The sequence below is a fragment of the Capra hircus genome, chromosome 2, assembly GCF_001704415.2.
Source record: "Capra hircus breed San Clemente chromosome 2, ASM170441v1, whole genome shotgun sequence".
NCBI classification, from domain to species: domain Eukaryota; kingdom Metazoa; phylum Chordata; class Mammalia; order Artiodactyla; family Bovidae; genus Capra; species Capra hircus.
The window spans coordinates 89,617,585-89,634,790 of record NC_030809.1 but is presented as its reverse complement, the minus strand read 5'-3'; the positions used below and the strand labels follow the sequence as shown (position 1 = coordinate 89,634,790).

Sequence of the window (17,206 nt, the reverse complement as noted above, 5' to 3'; positions counted from 1 at the left end):
AAAAAATCCACAGTTAAGTAAAGTAAACAGAAAGACTGTCTGTCTAGCCTGGGCTCGATCTGAAAAAAGTTGACCATAAGGAAGATTTTCCTGAAAATCTGTAACTGTGGGGCTTGTCTTCAGTTGAGCTGGGGATCACATTTGTATTCCCTGTTTAAATGAGATAACAGATACAGAAAGAGCTGCCAAGGGACATGCTCAGATTTTTCTTTACTTTCTCAGAAAGACAGTGAGCAACAGAGAAGCTGGAATGAAAAGGATATGTCCCTCTATCTCAAAATTCTGGCCAGACTTTATATCAGCAGAAATTTCCAAGGAAGATTTTACCCTCAAGGGAGGCACCTGCACTTTATAATTAAGAAGGAACATGAAATCCTCAGCGGCTTAGGTATCTTCCACAGAATAAGCCTTTTCAAAAACTGCAATGTTTTTGACTTGATATTTAATTCTACAAACTCTTAATAAACACTTAAGACAGTCCTGTCTCAAGGAGATTTTAATCTCTCAGCACAGAGAAATGTCACAGGCAAACACACGTGCCTCTGAGCACAGAATGCTCAACTCGTGTTTGCCTTCACCAGTTTCTTCAACTGGTCCCTCATATAATATGATTTCCAGATCCTTTCCCATTCTGGTTCACAGAGATAAGAAAGTTACATAGATTTATAACGAGCAGTTGATGAAATTAAGGTTATTGCAAAGGAAGTGCTCAGGGACTAAAGCAAGCTGAGGGGTGAACGATGGCAGTGCCTGATGGAGGCTGTCCTAAATTCTCATGTCTTGGGAAGGAACATGGTCCCATGAATCTATAAGTGCCAAAGGCAGTAACAATGCAATGGGGGAGAAAGCACTTTTATAACACACATTTCAAAAGTCAGAATGAGAGGAACTTGAAATCCAATCAATCTCCTAAGCAATCTGGGATGCAAGTTTATTCCACAGGGATAAAATTTAATATTTACACAAACTGGGTTTTTTTTTTCACTTTCAACCAGTTATTTTCATATCAGGTGTTAATTGAAACCTAGTTAAATAGATCACAAAATAAGCCAACAGAAAACAAGGAATGTCTCAGAAGAAACTACTGAGCTGTCCTTACCATACCTGTTGGTAGTCCTATAGCTGTTTCAAACTAATAAATGGGTGGAAAATGTAGATTTAATGAGTAGTTTTCAGTAGACACATTTTACACTTTGGTGGCGCTAGTGGTAAAGGACCCACCTGCCAATGCAGGAGATGTAAGAGACTCGGGTTCGATCCCTGGGTCAGGAAGATCCCCGGGAGGAGGGCATGGCAACCCACTCCAGTATGCTTGCCTGGAGAAGCCCATGGACAGAGGAGCCTGGCGGGCTACAGTCTCTAGGGTCGCAAAGAGTCAGACACGAGTGAAGTGACTTATCATGCACTAGTAATGATGGCATTATTTTCATCCTTAGAAAACTCTGGAGCAAACCCAGAAGAAAGGTCGATGGCTCATGGGGATCATGGCTGCACAAGAAAGAATCTTTTCTCAGGTTACAGCTCCAGTCCTCACGCCTTACCTGATGTTCAAGACCCAAAAAACAGCATGGCTCCTCTATTCTGCTCCTACCATTCCCCAGCACATTCTGCTATACCCAGTTCAGGTCTTTCAGGGTCCGCTGAGCCCACACGGGCGCACCCCCTGCCTCTGCTCTGAGTGACTTCCTGGAAGACACGCCCCCTTCACTCTTCCTCCCCGTCCTTGCTCACCGGTCAGGCTGCAGCCACCTCCCCAGCCCGTAACACTGTCAGTGGTCACCTCAGCCCCTCAACTGCAATTCTTCCCCTTCAACCCCCACAGCATTGAATGCCACGCTGCCTTTGGCATTAGCCTTTGTCCTGCTATTTTTGACATTTGATATGTTCAGATTGTATCTCCTTGGCTAAACTGCCGGCTCCTTGAAAGAAGAAACCTGATTCCTATCTTTCACCATATAATCCCCGAAAGGGTTTGGCATAAGTGGTTCTGTGTCATGAACCTCAGAGCATCACTTTCCATTTAATCCTATAAATTTCAGGATAAAAAAGGGAGAAGGAGAAATTGTGTAAAGACCTGTGCTATTTCCAGGTATCTGTACTTTAGAAGGATAGATTTTGACCTTGAAAGAAAGCATGAAGATGGAACTTTCTTGTGTCCGGAGAGGAATTCAGAGTACTAGCACTCCCTGTTTTCCCTTTGTGTCAGGAATAAACTTGTACACCCCCTGACTCAGACAGGGCTTCTGTGAAATATAGCCCACAGCCCAAGAGAGCACCAGTTCACAAGCCCTCCTTTTCCTCTGCATCGTCTCTGCCAGGGTGATCTCAGAGAAGCACTGTCGGGTTTCCCATACAGTATCTCTGACCAGCGCCAGTGGTTTCAAAAGCTCATCTGCCAGCTTTGTCCCAGCAGGAACCAGCCCAAAGGTTATTGGCCACACAAGCAAATCATCCTGTTTTGTCCAGAGTCACCGTTTACAGTGATTCTCCAATTTTGCTGCCTATTCGAACTACTGGGGAAGCTTTCAAAAATTCATATGTCTGGCTGCACCCACACCATCTAAATATGAATCTCTGGGAATGGGCCTAGGCATCAGTGTTTTCCCCTTTGATTTCAATGTGCCGCCAAGTTTGAGAAGCCATGCTTTAACCAGGTCCATCAGCAACCCACCCAAATTCACTCTGTAGTATAATATTAGAAAATATTGCTGATTCTGGAATGAATGCCTGACTGCAGAAGGCAATGCAGACCGGACTTCTCTTTGATTACTTGGCTGACTAGATACCTAGCTTGTGATTAAGCTGATCTTCAGTGTTTCCATATTTTCTTCTTCCCTGTGGTCTTTTGAAACTCCACATCAAAGTAAACAAGAATCTAGAAATGACAATACTACCTCTTGCTCTCTGAGTAGGGAGAGCTCCCAGTGGTTCTTGTGCCTGCCTGTTCATTAGAATCACCTGAGATATTTAAACACACAGATGCACGGCCCTAACCTCAGAGATGTTGGCTCAGTTGGTCTAGAGCTGTGGTTCTGAATGCCTGACCTCCAGAACAACAGCTTTTATAACACTGTGGATTGCTTTAGAAATGCAAACTCTCAGGCACCATCCCAGATCTACTGAATCAAAAACTAGGAAGGAGGGGGAGGTGGAGGTGAGGGCCAAAATCTGTATTTTAATAAGCACTCCAGGGAATGATGGTCTTGATGAAGTTTGAGAACCACTGGTCCAGGAAGGACACAGGTCCAGATGATTTTGAAAAGACCCACAGGTATTTCTGCTGGGCAGTCTGGGTAGAGACTCCTGCATAACATAAATAGCACTGGCTTAGGGAGATAACACCTGCCCTTCACTGCAGTCTCCATGCTCTCCTGATGCCCAGTCCTCCAGGAGAAACAGCATGCCTTCCACCAGGGTGAGTATAAGAGCTTTTACATTACATTGAAAAAATAGCAGGTTTGGTGTTGGTATATTCAGTCATTTTAACAAGTGAATTAGATCAGCAGTGAAGTCTATCTTACTATATGCTCAAACATTTGTCAATAAAACACCCCATCCGTATCATCTCCCCATCAAATAAACTGACTTTCCTTCAAACCTAAAAGAGCCAGTTAACAGTTACTCCATGTAAAAATATAACCATCTTATTTGATTCTATAGGATAAAAGAGACCTGAACATGAAACATCTACTTCATTTTGAAACAGGCCTTTGAGTCAAAATTTCATGCTTCCATAGGGCATCCATCTCATCCTTCAAAGAGAACTTAATAGTTTAAAAAAGCTCAGGGTTTTTATTTGTGCGATGATGACACTTAGAATTCTAGCTTTCATGCAGTCTCAGGATAGAAGCCTCTGGCAAGATATGTAATAAATGGGATCTTTATATGAATAGCAATTCATATTTTTACTTAAAGGAAGTTCCTATGCAATGACTAATGCTTCCAAGAGTGGATTACAGACTGGTTTTTCTCTTCTTGTCCAGTGTTTGTCAGGCCTGGGGGTAAGAAGTATCACTTACCTCTTTTGGAGCTCCAACAATGCTTCGTAAGAAAGGGGATAAGCCTACAGATCCGTTTATAGCTCTGACAGTGTCTGGTGATAAGTTACTGATGTGGCATAAAAGATCTACTAATAGCCTTAGACAAGAGAAGTTGAGACTATAAGCATGCCTCGCTCATACATGCATCACACACAGTCAACAAGGCATTCCGCTCATGGACAGCTCTGGCCAGTCCAATGTGCCTACTGAGAGCTTACCTCGAGGGCAGTAGATGTCTGGAGCCCATCGGTTGCACTCATAATTGTCTGCTGCCTTTTCGCAGGTGAAGCACTTAAATCCACCAGGATATGGCGTGGCTGCCAAAAAAATCAAGAGAGAAGATTATTTATTTATTTGTTTATTTTTTGTTTTATTTGTTTTCTTTTACTTTACAACACTGTATTGGTTTTGCCATACATCAACAAGAGTCCGCCACGGGTGTACACGTGTTCCCAATCCTGAACCCCCCTCCCACCTCCCTCCCGATACCATCCCTCTGGGTCATCCCAGTGCACCAGCCCCAAGCATCCTGTATCCTGCATCGAACCTGGACTGGCGATTCGTTTCTTATATGATATTATACATGTTTCAATGCCATTCTCCCAAATCATCCCACACAGAGTCCAAAAGACTGTTCTATACATGTGTCTCTTTTGCTGTCTCGCATACAGATTGAGCATAAAAGCCTACATGGTGAAGTGAGAAGTTTTTATATTTTTAAATTTTATTTGTATTTCTTATTTTCTTTTATTAAAAATAACAATAAAGGATTTTTAGATCACAGATTATTTCAAAGAGTCTGAAAGTGTTAACTGGCAACTAGCACAAGCTGGAGTCAAGATTGCCGGGAGAAATACCAATAACCTCAGATATGCAGATGATACCACCCTTATGGCAGAAAGTGAAGAGGAACTAAAAAGCCTCTTGATGAAAGTGAAAGAGGAAAGCGAAAAAGTTGGCTTAAAGCTCAACATTCAGAAAACGAAGATTATGGCATCCGGTCCCATCACTTCATGGCAAATAGATGGAGAAACAGTGGAAACAGTGTCAGACTTATTTTTTGGGGCTCCAAAATCACTGCAGATGGTGACTGCAGCCATGAAATTAAAAGACGCTTACTCCTTGAAAGAAAAGTTATGACCAACCTAGACAGCATATTCAAAAGCAGAGACATTATTTTGCTGACTAAGGTTCGTCTAGTTAAGGCTATGGTTTTTCCAGTAGTCATGTATGGATGTGAGAGTTGGACTGTGAAAAAGGCTGAGCGCCGAAGAATTGATGATTTTGAACTGTGGTGTTGGAGAAGACTCTTGAGAGTCCCATGGACTGCAAGGAGATCCAAACAGTCCATTCTGAAGGAAATCAGCCCTGGGATTTCTTTGGAAGGAATGATGCTAAAGCTGAAACTCCAGTACTTTGGCCACCTCATGCAAAGAGTTGACTCATTGGAAAAGACTTTGATGCTGGGAAGGATTGGGGGCAGGAGGAGAAGGGGACAACAGAGGATGAGATGGCTGGATGGCATCACTGACTCGATGGACGTGAATCTGAGTGAACTCCAGGAGTTGGTGATGGACAGAGAGGCCTAGCGTGCTGCAATTCATGGGGTCGCAAAGAGTCGGACACGACTGAGCAACTGAACTGAACTGAACTGAGCCCTATATTTGAGAATTTGTAAAATGCTGGACAAAACATAAAAAACATCAGTGTAACAGTGTGGGGCATGTAGTTTTGGTGTTATATAGAAATGCACATAGGAATTTTTAAAATTATTTTTTAAAAGGATTATGAAAATAGCCTGACGTTTTCTTAAAAAACCAAACATGCAACTATCATATGACTCAGCAACTGCACTCCTGGGCATCTATCCCTGAGAAATGAAACATATATTCACACAAAAATCTGTACACAATGTTCACAGCAACTGTATTTGTAACATTACCAAACAGGAAACAACCCAGATGTCCTTTGATGGGTGAAGGTTAAACAAACTGCAGTACATCCATACCATGGAACACTAGTCAGCAATAATAATGAATATTAATATAGTCGACAACCTGGGTGAATTTCTAGGAAATTATCTCGAGTGAAAGAAGTCGATCCCCAAAGGTTATATACTGTATGATTCCATTTATGTAACATTCCATTTATGTAACATTTTTTACATGAGAAAAGTTTAGAAGTGGAAAAAAGATTAGTGGTGGCTAGGAGGCTGGGGATGAGAGTGGTAGGAGACAGAGGGTCAGAGGGACATGGTGTGAATGAGGCCAGCAGAAGGAATCTTTGTGCTACTGAAACTGTTTAGTGTCTAGACTTGGTGGTGGATCCACAAACCTACATGTGATAAAATTATGTAGAAGTAAATACACAAAAACACTCATGCAAAAATACACAAATGAACCCAGGTAAAATGGGGGAAGTCTGAATAAAACCAGTGAATTAATGTATTAGCATCAATAACCTGGTTGTGCAATTATTCTACAGCTTTTTAAAATGTCACCATTGGGGTAAACTGGGTAAAGTACACATGGAATCTCTACATATAATTTCTTATAAATACTGATGTAGCTATAATAATCTCAGTAAAAATATCAATTAACAAAGGGCACTCTAGATTTCCTATCATTGACTTTTATATGTCAACTTAAGTAGACATATTAACATGGCAAATATAAATACTACGCTCAATCATTAAAACTTTATTGATGTTTGATCATTTCTTATCGACATCATTTCTTTAGCTCAATCTAAAGTTTTTATTGGGCTGGACATGACATAATTAGGCATCCCGGGGGATAGTAAGTGTCAGCTAAGAGAATAGTCTTTGTCACTAAAATACATGCTGCCTGTGCAGAGGTGACCCTGCTAACGAGTCCTGGGAGCCCATAGCCAATGTCAGGGGCAGCGTGCTGAGGGCATGGTGGGGGTGTGAATGCACTGTGGAACCCTGGCTCCAGCCTCAGGATTCACGATTCCTGGAAGCTCTTCCTAGCCATCCCCCCCATTCCCCATCCCTGAGCTGCCTCTTCTTCCTTCTGAAGGGGCTGTCCTCCAGTACTTGTATTCTTTGCCTTGCACTTGTGTTCAGGTGGGATACACCTATGAGAGTCAGGTTCTTAGAGTGTACCACACACCAGGGTCTCCTTGGCATTTAAGGAAGAGGATCCACAAGGAATGTCAGGGGAGGCTGTCTGTCCTTTTCCCTGATGTATTTTCATTTGCTGCTTAGTTCTAATCATTTGCTTGCTTTGTTGCTTAGAGTTTTGCCTTTCATAGACAGAACTTGTGTGTGTGTGTGTATGTGTGTGTGTGTGTGTCTGTTCTAATTTGTAAAACTACCTGGCTTCTTTGAAAGCTGCAAACACGCAAACACTTCATCTGCAGCAGCCAACTGTTCTTCCTCGCAGATGGCTGAGCCTGCATGTCCCACTGGCGGAAATAATCATCTCAGGGTAAATTGCTTTGCCCACATGGAACCAATTAAGTATGTTATCAAAAATAAATGAAGGAGAAGGCAGCAGCTTAAGGCCAGAATTATGGGCCAGATATAACTTTGATTTTCACCTTGCCTAGAATAGCTGCCCATCTTGCTTGCAATATTTCACAGAGCTGACTCTGACAATATCCAAATAAGCTAACATGATCAAAATTTATAAACTGTCTAAAACAGACAGATAACTGGAACATTTAACAGGCCCATTTGAGAGTTCTATGTTCCTCCTAGTGACTGGTGACTCAAGTTCATAAGCAGAATGATTCTGAGAGCATGGGTTGTCTTAAAAAATGAGGAATGGGAGGCAGCCTAGCCATAGCCATCCAACCACTGCCTTCCCAGAGAGAAAATTTCACTCTGGTTAAACATGCTCTCTCTATCATGTAATTATAATAAAGCATAAGTCAGCTGTTTCATAAAACTACATATAGAAAATTTTTCTATCTTTACATCCTACTGCCTAGATACGTGGGTTACACTCAAGTTAAAAGATTCTGGTTTAGGTAAGTACACATCTAAAGAATTTAAAATAGATTCTCATATTCCAAAAGGCATTCAATATTCTTACAAACATTTTAATTGAATCATTTTTACAAATACCATCATTAAAAATCATACAAAGTATTTTAGGAAATTATCCTGATCGGATACATTAAATATAGTTTTGCTACCTACTTTAAGGTATTCAATATATAAAAAAGTATAACAGGTAGAACTTTGTAAGATTTGAAGTAGAATTATTAAAGCAGGAGTTTTGAAAAAAAAAAAGATGTAAATGATTTGTCAAAGAAGAGCATTTCTCAAAAAATGATCATATTCACCAAGGTTTATGACTGCAAGTTAACCATAATACTTCAGCTTGCATGATTAATTTACTAGAGTATCCAATTTTATCTGTCTGTCACAGCAGCCAGTAGCTGGAATGCTGGATTAGTTATTCCTGGAAACTTTCCCATCAGAGATAAATTAAGAACTTTGAACGAAGACTGATGATCCAGGCATTCCAAAAATAAACTTATTGAGAACCTAGCACTAGTAAGTTGTAGTGTCTCCAAATTTGGATTAATAGAGTCTTAAAATTATCTTTTGCAAGACTAGTGACAATATTAAACACTGCCATTTCTTATTCAAGTAGGCCTAGACTCTGAAATTAACTCAAAGTATATAAAACTTTAAACAGGAATATGAGCTAAAATACTAGGATAGCAACAGATGTTCTGTTTAAAATCATTTATCTATGAAAGTGTTTGACAATTAACCAAATGATCTCATTGTTGGTGAGCTTGATTTTTGAATCCACAACTTCATATCTGTGTGCATTCTCAACAATGACAGTCTAACATTTACTTCTAGGAACTTCTATTTATATCTTGGCAGGTAGCAGTGATCAGTGAATAATCAAATCCTATTCAATGACAACTCTCTGAAAACAGACTAAGCTTTCAGTCAATAATTACAGCACAATGCTATCTAATGGTTAAATTCCCCATCCTGGAAATATTTAGCTAAAAAGCAAGGTCTACAGATGAACAGTTATCTCCACTAACTTGCTAACTGATACTGCATCTGATAAAAAAGTTTTGTTTCCTTTTTTTTAAAAAAAAAAAGGACAGAAAGAGGTTCCTAAGAGATGTGCTATTTTCTTCTTTGTTACTTCAAAGCGTTACAAAGCAAGCAGGGTTTCAAATTGTTGTGGCCCCAGCTGCGAATGAATCTAATTTGGCTCTTGATCACAGAGTTAATAAGCTTAGTACTCTGTATTTCAGGGCATAAGTCCTTGGTCCCTCAAGAGAAGGTGATTGTAAAGAAAAAAAGAAAAGCCAAAGTGCCCAGTTACTCCCTGTAATATAATCTGTCCATTAACTTTCCTGGTCAGCCATAGTTCAACTGCCCATAATTCATTTGTAAGGCATCAGAAAAGATTTCGTCTTTGTTTCCATCTCTTGGAAATTTTGCCTAGATACAGGCCTTAAGTTACCAAAATCACGGTGAGAAGAGAGTCTTGTTTTAAAATGTATACTGATGTATAATGTATCCAAACTTTTATTTTTTCATTCTTACTAAGTTAATTACCATTGGTTTTGGAAACTGGATGCAAACACAAAATTTCTAGAAATCTAATAAACTGACCTTCTCTGTCCATTAGGCAACAACATGTTGTCAGTATAATTTAATACCATGAATATATTCCTGATAGAAATGCATTTCCTGGGACCTTTCTAAACAGTCTTCATACTCCCTAAAATTTCCCAGGCAAGCCCACTGGAGTGGGTAGCTGTTCCCTTCTCCAGGGGATCTTCCCAACCCAGGGATTGAACCCCAGTCTCTGTCATTGTAGTCAGATTCTTTACCTCTGAGCCACTAGGGAAGCCCTCTTGTAAAGTAGAATTATGGAAATTTTTCACTGGCTCACTATCTGGGCGTAAAGAAGGCACCTGCAGAGATAGAACTCTTTGGTCCACATGATTAAGAAAAGCTACAGAATATGCAACCAGAGGATTTCTCTGGAAAGGTTTCTATTACAAGGGCAGAAAAGAGGCCAATAACAGGCTGAAGTCACTTAGGATGTTAAATTCTGCTATTATGTATGAGGTCTAACAACCAAATAAGTAGCTCCATGTCTCTTAAAATGAACACCTGCTTTAAAGGTTTTTATTAGGCTTGTGGTACTTTAATCATGGGCTGGGAAGAAATCCATCATTTTTCACATGAAAAAGAAAAAAACATATAAATGATGAAAAAGAATGTTATTGAGGACGGTGCCTTAAGTTGGAAAGCCATTAAATTTATTTCTTTTAAAGGCTTAGAAACTTCAAAGATGATAGGGAATCACAGAGCAAAGGAGATTAGTCACGGGAGGCTGAACTTTGCCAACCCAGGTTCCAGTCCCACATCTTGCTATCTCTGAGGGCTATTTGGGGTCTTGGAGAAAAGAGTTCATGTTTGTCTGGGGTAGAAAACGTGTCTTCTCACATCTCAAGCATCACTGTATTTCTCCTTGGGCAGGTTCTGAACAGTATCTATATTAATGGAATTGGGCTCACTCACTGACCCCAAGAAAGCTATCCGTGCCTCCATCTACAAAGGGAGGCGATTATATTAATAATTCAAAATCAAAATAATCCCACACTTCCCTCATCTATTTTTTATCATCTATGTTCTACAGAAACCTGCTTATTTGTGGAGAGATAGCTTTATCTAAATTCAGTCTACCAGGTGCTGCTCAAGGGCAGACGACTATGACCATTTAAAAAAATCCAAGTGTAGAAACAAGCAAACATACACCAAAAACTTCTGAAATAGTGCACAGAAATGTGAAGTTAACTCTGCTTTAAAGTGTGCAGAATAAACCAAGTTCTGGCCAAGTGGGAACATGGACGGGAACTTGAATCCAGCATGAACGTATATTCCTCGTGACCAGTTACGGAGACTCTGAAAGAGAACCCAGCCCAGACTTGCGGGTGAATCAACATACGATGTAGCTTACGAACGACTGCCTCTGCCCTTCTCCACATTCCAAAATCACATCAGAAAACTCCATCACTTCTTTCTGTATCAATCAGTTCAGTTGCTCAGTCATGTCTGACTCTTTGTGACCCCATGGACTTTAGCACACCAGACTTCCCTGTCCATCACCAACTCCCGGAGCCCACTCAAACTCATGTCCATCGTGTCGGTGATACCATCCAACTATCTCATCCTCTGTCGTCCCCTTCTCCTCCTGGCTTCAATCTTTCCCAGCATCAGGGTCTTTCCCAATGAGTCAGTTCTTCTCATCAGGTGGCCAAAGTATTGGAGTTTCATCTTCAGCATCAGTCCTTCCAATGGATATTCAGGACTGATTTCCTTTAGGATTGACAGGTTGGATCTCCCTGTAGTCCAAGGGACTCTCAAGAGTCTTCTCCAACAACACAGTTTAAAAGTATCACTTCTACCATGCTCAGCTTTCCTTATGCTCCAGCTCTCACATCCATTCACGACCACTGGAAAAACCATATCTTTGACTAGACAGACCTTTGTTGGTAAAGTAATGTCCTACTTTTTAATACACTGTCGAGGTTGGTCATAACTTTTCTTCCAAGGAGCAAGCGTCTTTTAATTTCATGGCTGCATCACCCTCTGCAGTGATTTTGGAGCCCCCCAAAATAAAGCCTCTCATGTTTTCATTGTTTCCCCATCTATTTGCCATGAAGTGATGCAAAGAACGCTCAAACCACCGCACAATTGCACTCATCTCACATGCTAGTAAAGTAATGCTCAAAATTCTCCAAGCCAGGCTTCAGCAATATGTGAACCGTGAACTTCCAGATGTTCACACTGGTTTTAGAAAAGGCAGAGGAACCAGAGATCAAATGGCCTACATCCACTGGATTATCCAAAAAGCAAGAGAGTTCCAGAAAAATATCTATTTCTGCTTTAAAAGAGATGGGAATACCAGACCACCTGACCTGCCTCTTGAGAAACCTATATGCAGGTTAGGAAGCAACAGTTAGAACTGGACATGGAACAACAAACTGGTTCCAAATAGGAAAAGGAGTACATCAAGACTGTATATTGTCACCCTGCTTATTTAACTTCTATGCGGAGTACATCATGAGAAACGCTGGGCTGGAAGAAGCACAAGCTGGAATCAAGATTGCCAGGAAAAATATCAATAACCTCAGATATGCAGATGACACCACCCTTAAGGCAGAAAGTGAAGAGGAACTCAAAAGCCTCTTGATGAAAGTGAAAGTGGAGAGTGAAAAAGTTGGCTTAAAGCTCAACACTCAGAAAATGAAGATCATGGCATCTGGTCCCATCACTTCATGGGAAATAGATGGGAAAACAGTGGAAACAGTGTCAGACTTTATTTTTTGGGGTCTCCAAAATCACTGAAGATGGTGACTGCAACCATGAAATTAAAAGACGCTTACTCCTTAGAAGGAAAGTTATGACCAACCTAGATAGCATTTTGAAAAGCAGAGACACTACTTTGCCAACAAAGGTCCGTCTAGTCAAGGCTATGGTTTTTCCAGTAGTCATGTATGGATGTGAGAGTTGGACTGTGAAAAAGGCTGAGCGCTGAAGAATTGATGCTTTTGAACTGTGGTGTTGGAGAAGACTCTTGAGAGTCCCTTGGACTGCAAGGAGGTCCAACCAGTCCAGTCTAAAGGAGATCAGTCGTGGGTGTTCTTTGGAAGGACTGATGCTAAAGCTGAAACTCCAATACTTTGGCCACCTGATGAGAAGTGTTGACTCATTGTAAAAGACTCTGATGCTGGGAGGGATTGGGGGCAGGAGGAGAAGGGGACGACAGAGGATGAGATGGCTGGATGGCAACACCTACTCGACGGACATGAATTTGGGTGAACTCCGGGAGTTGGTGATGGACAGGGAGGACTGGCGTGCTATAATTGATGAGGTTGCAAAGAGTCAGTCACAACTGAGTGACTGAACTGAACTGAACTGATGGGACCGGATGCCACAATCTTAGTTTTCTGAATGTTGAGTTTTAAGCCACTCTCTTCTTTCACTTTCTTCAAGAGGCTTTTTAGTTCTTCTTCACTTTCTGCCATAAGAGTGATGTTATCTGCATATCTGAGGTTATTGATATTTCTCCTGGCAATCTTGATTCCAGCGTGTGCTTCATCCAGCCCAGGATTTCTCATGATGTATGCTGCATAAAAGTTAAATAAGCAAGGTGACAGTATACAGCCTTGACGTACTCCTTTCCCGATTTGGAATCAATCCGTTGTTCCATGTCCAGGTCTAACTGTTGCTTCTTGACCTGCACACAGATTTCTCAGGAGGAAGGTCAGGTGGCCTGGTATGCCCATCTCTTGAAGAATTTTCCACAGTTGTTTTGATCCACACAGTCAAAGGCTTTGGCGTAGTCAATGAAGCAAAAGTAGATGTTTTTCTGGAACTCTGTCGCTTTTTTGATGATCCAGAGGATGGTGGCAATTTGATCTCTGGTTTCTCTGCCTTTTCTAAATCCAGCTTGAACATTTGAAAGTTCACAGTTTCACAGTTCACATACTGTTGAAACCTGGCATGGAGAATTTTAAGCATTAGTTTACTAGTGTATGAGATGAGTGCAATTGTGCAGTAGTTTAAGCATTCTTTGGCATTGCCTTTCTTTGGGATTGGAATGAAAACTGACCTTTTCCAGTCCTGTGGCCATTGCTGAGTTTTCCAGATATGCTGGCATATTGAGTGCAGCACTTTCACAGCATCATCTTTTAGGATTTGAAATAGCTCAACTGGAATTCCATCACCTCCACTAGCTTTGTTCTTAGTGATGCTTCCTGAGGCCCACTTGACTTCACATTCCAGGGTGTCTGGCTCTAGTTGAGTGATCACACCATCGTGGTTATCTGGGTCATGAAGATCTTTTTTGTGTAGATCCTCTGTGTATTCTTGCCACCTCTTCTTAATATCTTCTGCTTCTGTTAGGTCCATGCCATTTCTGTCCTTTATTGTGTCCATCTTTGCATGAAATGTTCCCTTGGTATCTCTAATTTTCTTGAAGAGATTTCTGGTCTTTACCATTTTATTGTTTTCTTCTATTTCTTTGCATTGACTAGTGAGGAAGGCTTTCTCATATCTCCTTGCTATTCTTTGGAACTCTGCATTCAAATGGGTATATCTTTCCTTTTCTCCTTTGCCCTTAGCTTCTCTTCTTTTCTCAGCTATTTGTAAAGCCTCCTCAGACAACCATTTTGCCTTTTTGCATTTCTTTCTGTATAGTGAGCTCTTTTTAATCAGGGCATGGCTCTATTCAATTAACATAGTTCAGTTCAGTTCAGTTCAGTTCAGTTGCTCAGTCATGTCCAACTCTTTGCAACCCTACAGACTGCAGAACGCCAGGCCTCCCTGTCCATCACCAATTCCCGGAGACTACTCAAACTCGGTCCATTGAAGTTGGTGATGTCTTCCAACCATGTCATCCTCTGTTGTTCCCTGCTCCTCCTGCCTTCAATCTTTCCCTGCATTAGGGTCTTTTCAAATGAGTCAGTTCTTTGCATTAGGTAGCTAAAGTATTGGAGTTTCAGTTTCAGCAGCAGTCCTTCCAATGAATATTTAGGACTGATTTCCTTTAGGATGGACTGGTTGGATCTCCTTGTAGCCCAAGGGACTCTCAAGAGTCTTCTCCAACACCACAGTTCAAAAGCATCAAGTAACATAGGTCACCTGAGTAGAAATTTTCCATCAATTTCTAAACAGCACAGATGGTTGCCCCTCCTGTGCTATTCAAAGGTCATCCTTCAAAGATCCCATTCTGAAATGGACTTTCCAAATATGGTCCCATTTAGGACTTCCTTGGTACCCCAGTGGTTAAGAATCTGCCTCCCAGTGGACATGGGTTTGATCCTTGGTCTGGGAAGATCCCACATGCTGTGGAGCAGCTGAGCCCAAGAGCCACGGCAACTGAGCCCATGTTCCCAGAGCGCGTGCTGTGCTACAAGAGAAGCCACTGCAGAACAAAAAGCCCAAGTTACAGCGAGGGGTAGCCCCCCTTTGTCACAGCTAGAGAAAGCCTACACACAGCAACAGAGACCCAAAATAGCCAAAAATAAACAAACAAACAGAGGTCCACGCAGCACCAGCACTGACACATCACACCACTGAGGCAGAAGCAGTGGGTATGTTTGCCTGATTCTTGATCCCTTAAATCAACCCCTTTTAACTTTCCTTCCCATTCTGTGTGTACAATCACAGCCTCAGAGAAGGCCAGGCATGGGTCTGTTATGAGGCCCAGTGACTTCTGAGTCTGTTGCTGGAGCAGACAAAGAATCCCACAGAAACTTTAAGTCCCGGCAATCAAACACAAGAGACCGGAACCTAGGCTTTTTTCTTTTTTTTCTCATCAACTCCAATTAAAAAAAGCATGGCTGTGACCCCATGGACTGGAGCCTGTCAAGCTCCTCTGTCCGTGGAATTCTCCAGGCAAGAATACTGGAATGGGTGTTTATTCCCTTCTCCAGGAAATCTTCCTGAGCCAGGAATTGAACAAGGGTCTCCTGCATTGCAGGCAAATTCTTTACCATCTGAGCCACTAGGGAAGCCCTTGGAGAAAATAACACAATGCAATCCTAGAAAACAGGAAAACTACCAAAGCACTCTCTTTTCACGAATGTTACTAAAATAAACTGCCTTGCAAAAACAAGCAGCCAGATAAGCTTTCCACACAATTAACTAGTAGGCATCAGTCTATACTGGTGAGAACAATAAATCTACAGAAACTACTAGCTGCCAATCAAAAATATATTTGGAGTTAAAAAAATTAGTGATGTATATTTAGTATTATCAGTTTACTATCTGAGTCAATTACAATAGCATAAATAATAAGCATCTGATTTCATGTTATGTATGTGCCTAGTACTTTACAAATACTATCTCTAGTCCACAATACAATACTATAGGGTATACATCATTCTAACCATGCTAGAAATGTAGAGATCAAACTTTAAAAGATTCTCCTCATATTTACTGAGCATTTACTATGGCTCACAGGCTTCCCAGGTGGCACTAGTGATAAAGAGCCTGCCTGCTAATGCAGGAGAGGCAAGAGACATGGGTTCAATCCCTGGGTCGGGAAGGTCCACTGGAGGAGAAATGGCAACCCACTCCAGTATTCTTGGCTGCAGATCCATGGATAGAGGAGCCTGGTGGGCTACCGTCCATAGGGCTGCACAGAGTCGGACACGACTGAAGCGACTCAGCACACATACGTGGCTCACAGTGCTAAGTGCTTTGTGTGTGTTCTTTTACTTACTCTTCACAAAGTTAGAGAATTTATTTCAAGTCAGAAGGCTATGAAGTAGCTGACCACGGTGCTCACCCAAGGTCAGGCAGAGTCCAAGCCCCTGTGCATTCCTTGAACCATCTCTCATTTAACCAGAACATGAAGATATCAAATATTTTAACTATGTGGCATCAAAGGAGTCCAAGTGACTGCCTCTACCCTGCAGACTGCAAGTTCCTCAAAAGCAAGGACTGCGGTTGGTTTGCCGTTCCATCTCTCATGCCTATCACATCACAACGCCTGACACACACAGTACATGCTCAAAAAAGTTTGTCAAACAGAATATTTGAAAAGAGTGATACACCTTGAGGCAAATGCTAAAAGGTCAGCCCACAGACTAAATACCCGCCTCTCACCACCACCAGTATTCTTGCCTGGAGAATTCCATGGAGAGAAGAGCCTGGCTGGCTACCGTCCACAGAGTCACAAAAAGCCAGACAAGACTGAGCAACTAACACACACTCACCACCACACTGGCAATCCAGTAGAGGGTCACACAAATATAAAAGATGAGATAAATACAGAGATGGTGACCAGTAGAGGAAGCCAAGCTGCCGTGTTTCCCAAAGTGCGATTCTTAGAATATAGGCAGCAGCAGAATCACCTGATTCTTGCTGAAAGCAAAAATCCATGGAGACCGCCCCAGATACATGCAGTCAGACACTCCGGGGAAGGGACCTGGGACACACATTATTCTGCACTCAGAAGATAACTCTTAAACACAGGAAACTGAAAGTGATAGGTGATAGGAAGTGGTGAGAGGCAATTATGCTGAAACTGAGAATTAGAAGCACAGACAGGAAGGCCAGCTATTATCTTGCTTATAAAGGCTTGATCTTTTACTAACACCTTCCTCTGGGACTTGGTCATTTACTTTGATAA

At 41.6% G+C, this 17,206-nt stretch overlaps 1 protein-coding gene across 2 annotated transcripts in view; it reads right to left on the bottom strand.

Moving 5' to 3' along the window:
* The window catches only part of LYPD6 (LY6/PLAUR domain containing 6), a 135,817-nt gene that overhangs the window by 15,644 nt on the left and 102,967 nt on the right, over positions 1-17,206 (bottom strand). For both annotated transcript variants that reach the window (XM_018062716.1, XM_005676161.3), the window contains one exon: positions 4,259-4,357. In XM_018062716.1, the coding sequence (XP_017918205.1) occupies positions 4,259-4,357 (99 nt within the window). The remainder of the gene's footprint in view (positions 1-4,258; positions 4,358-17,206) is intronic.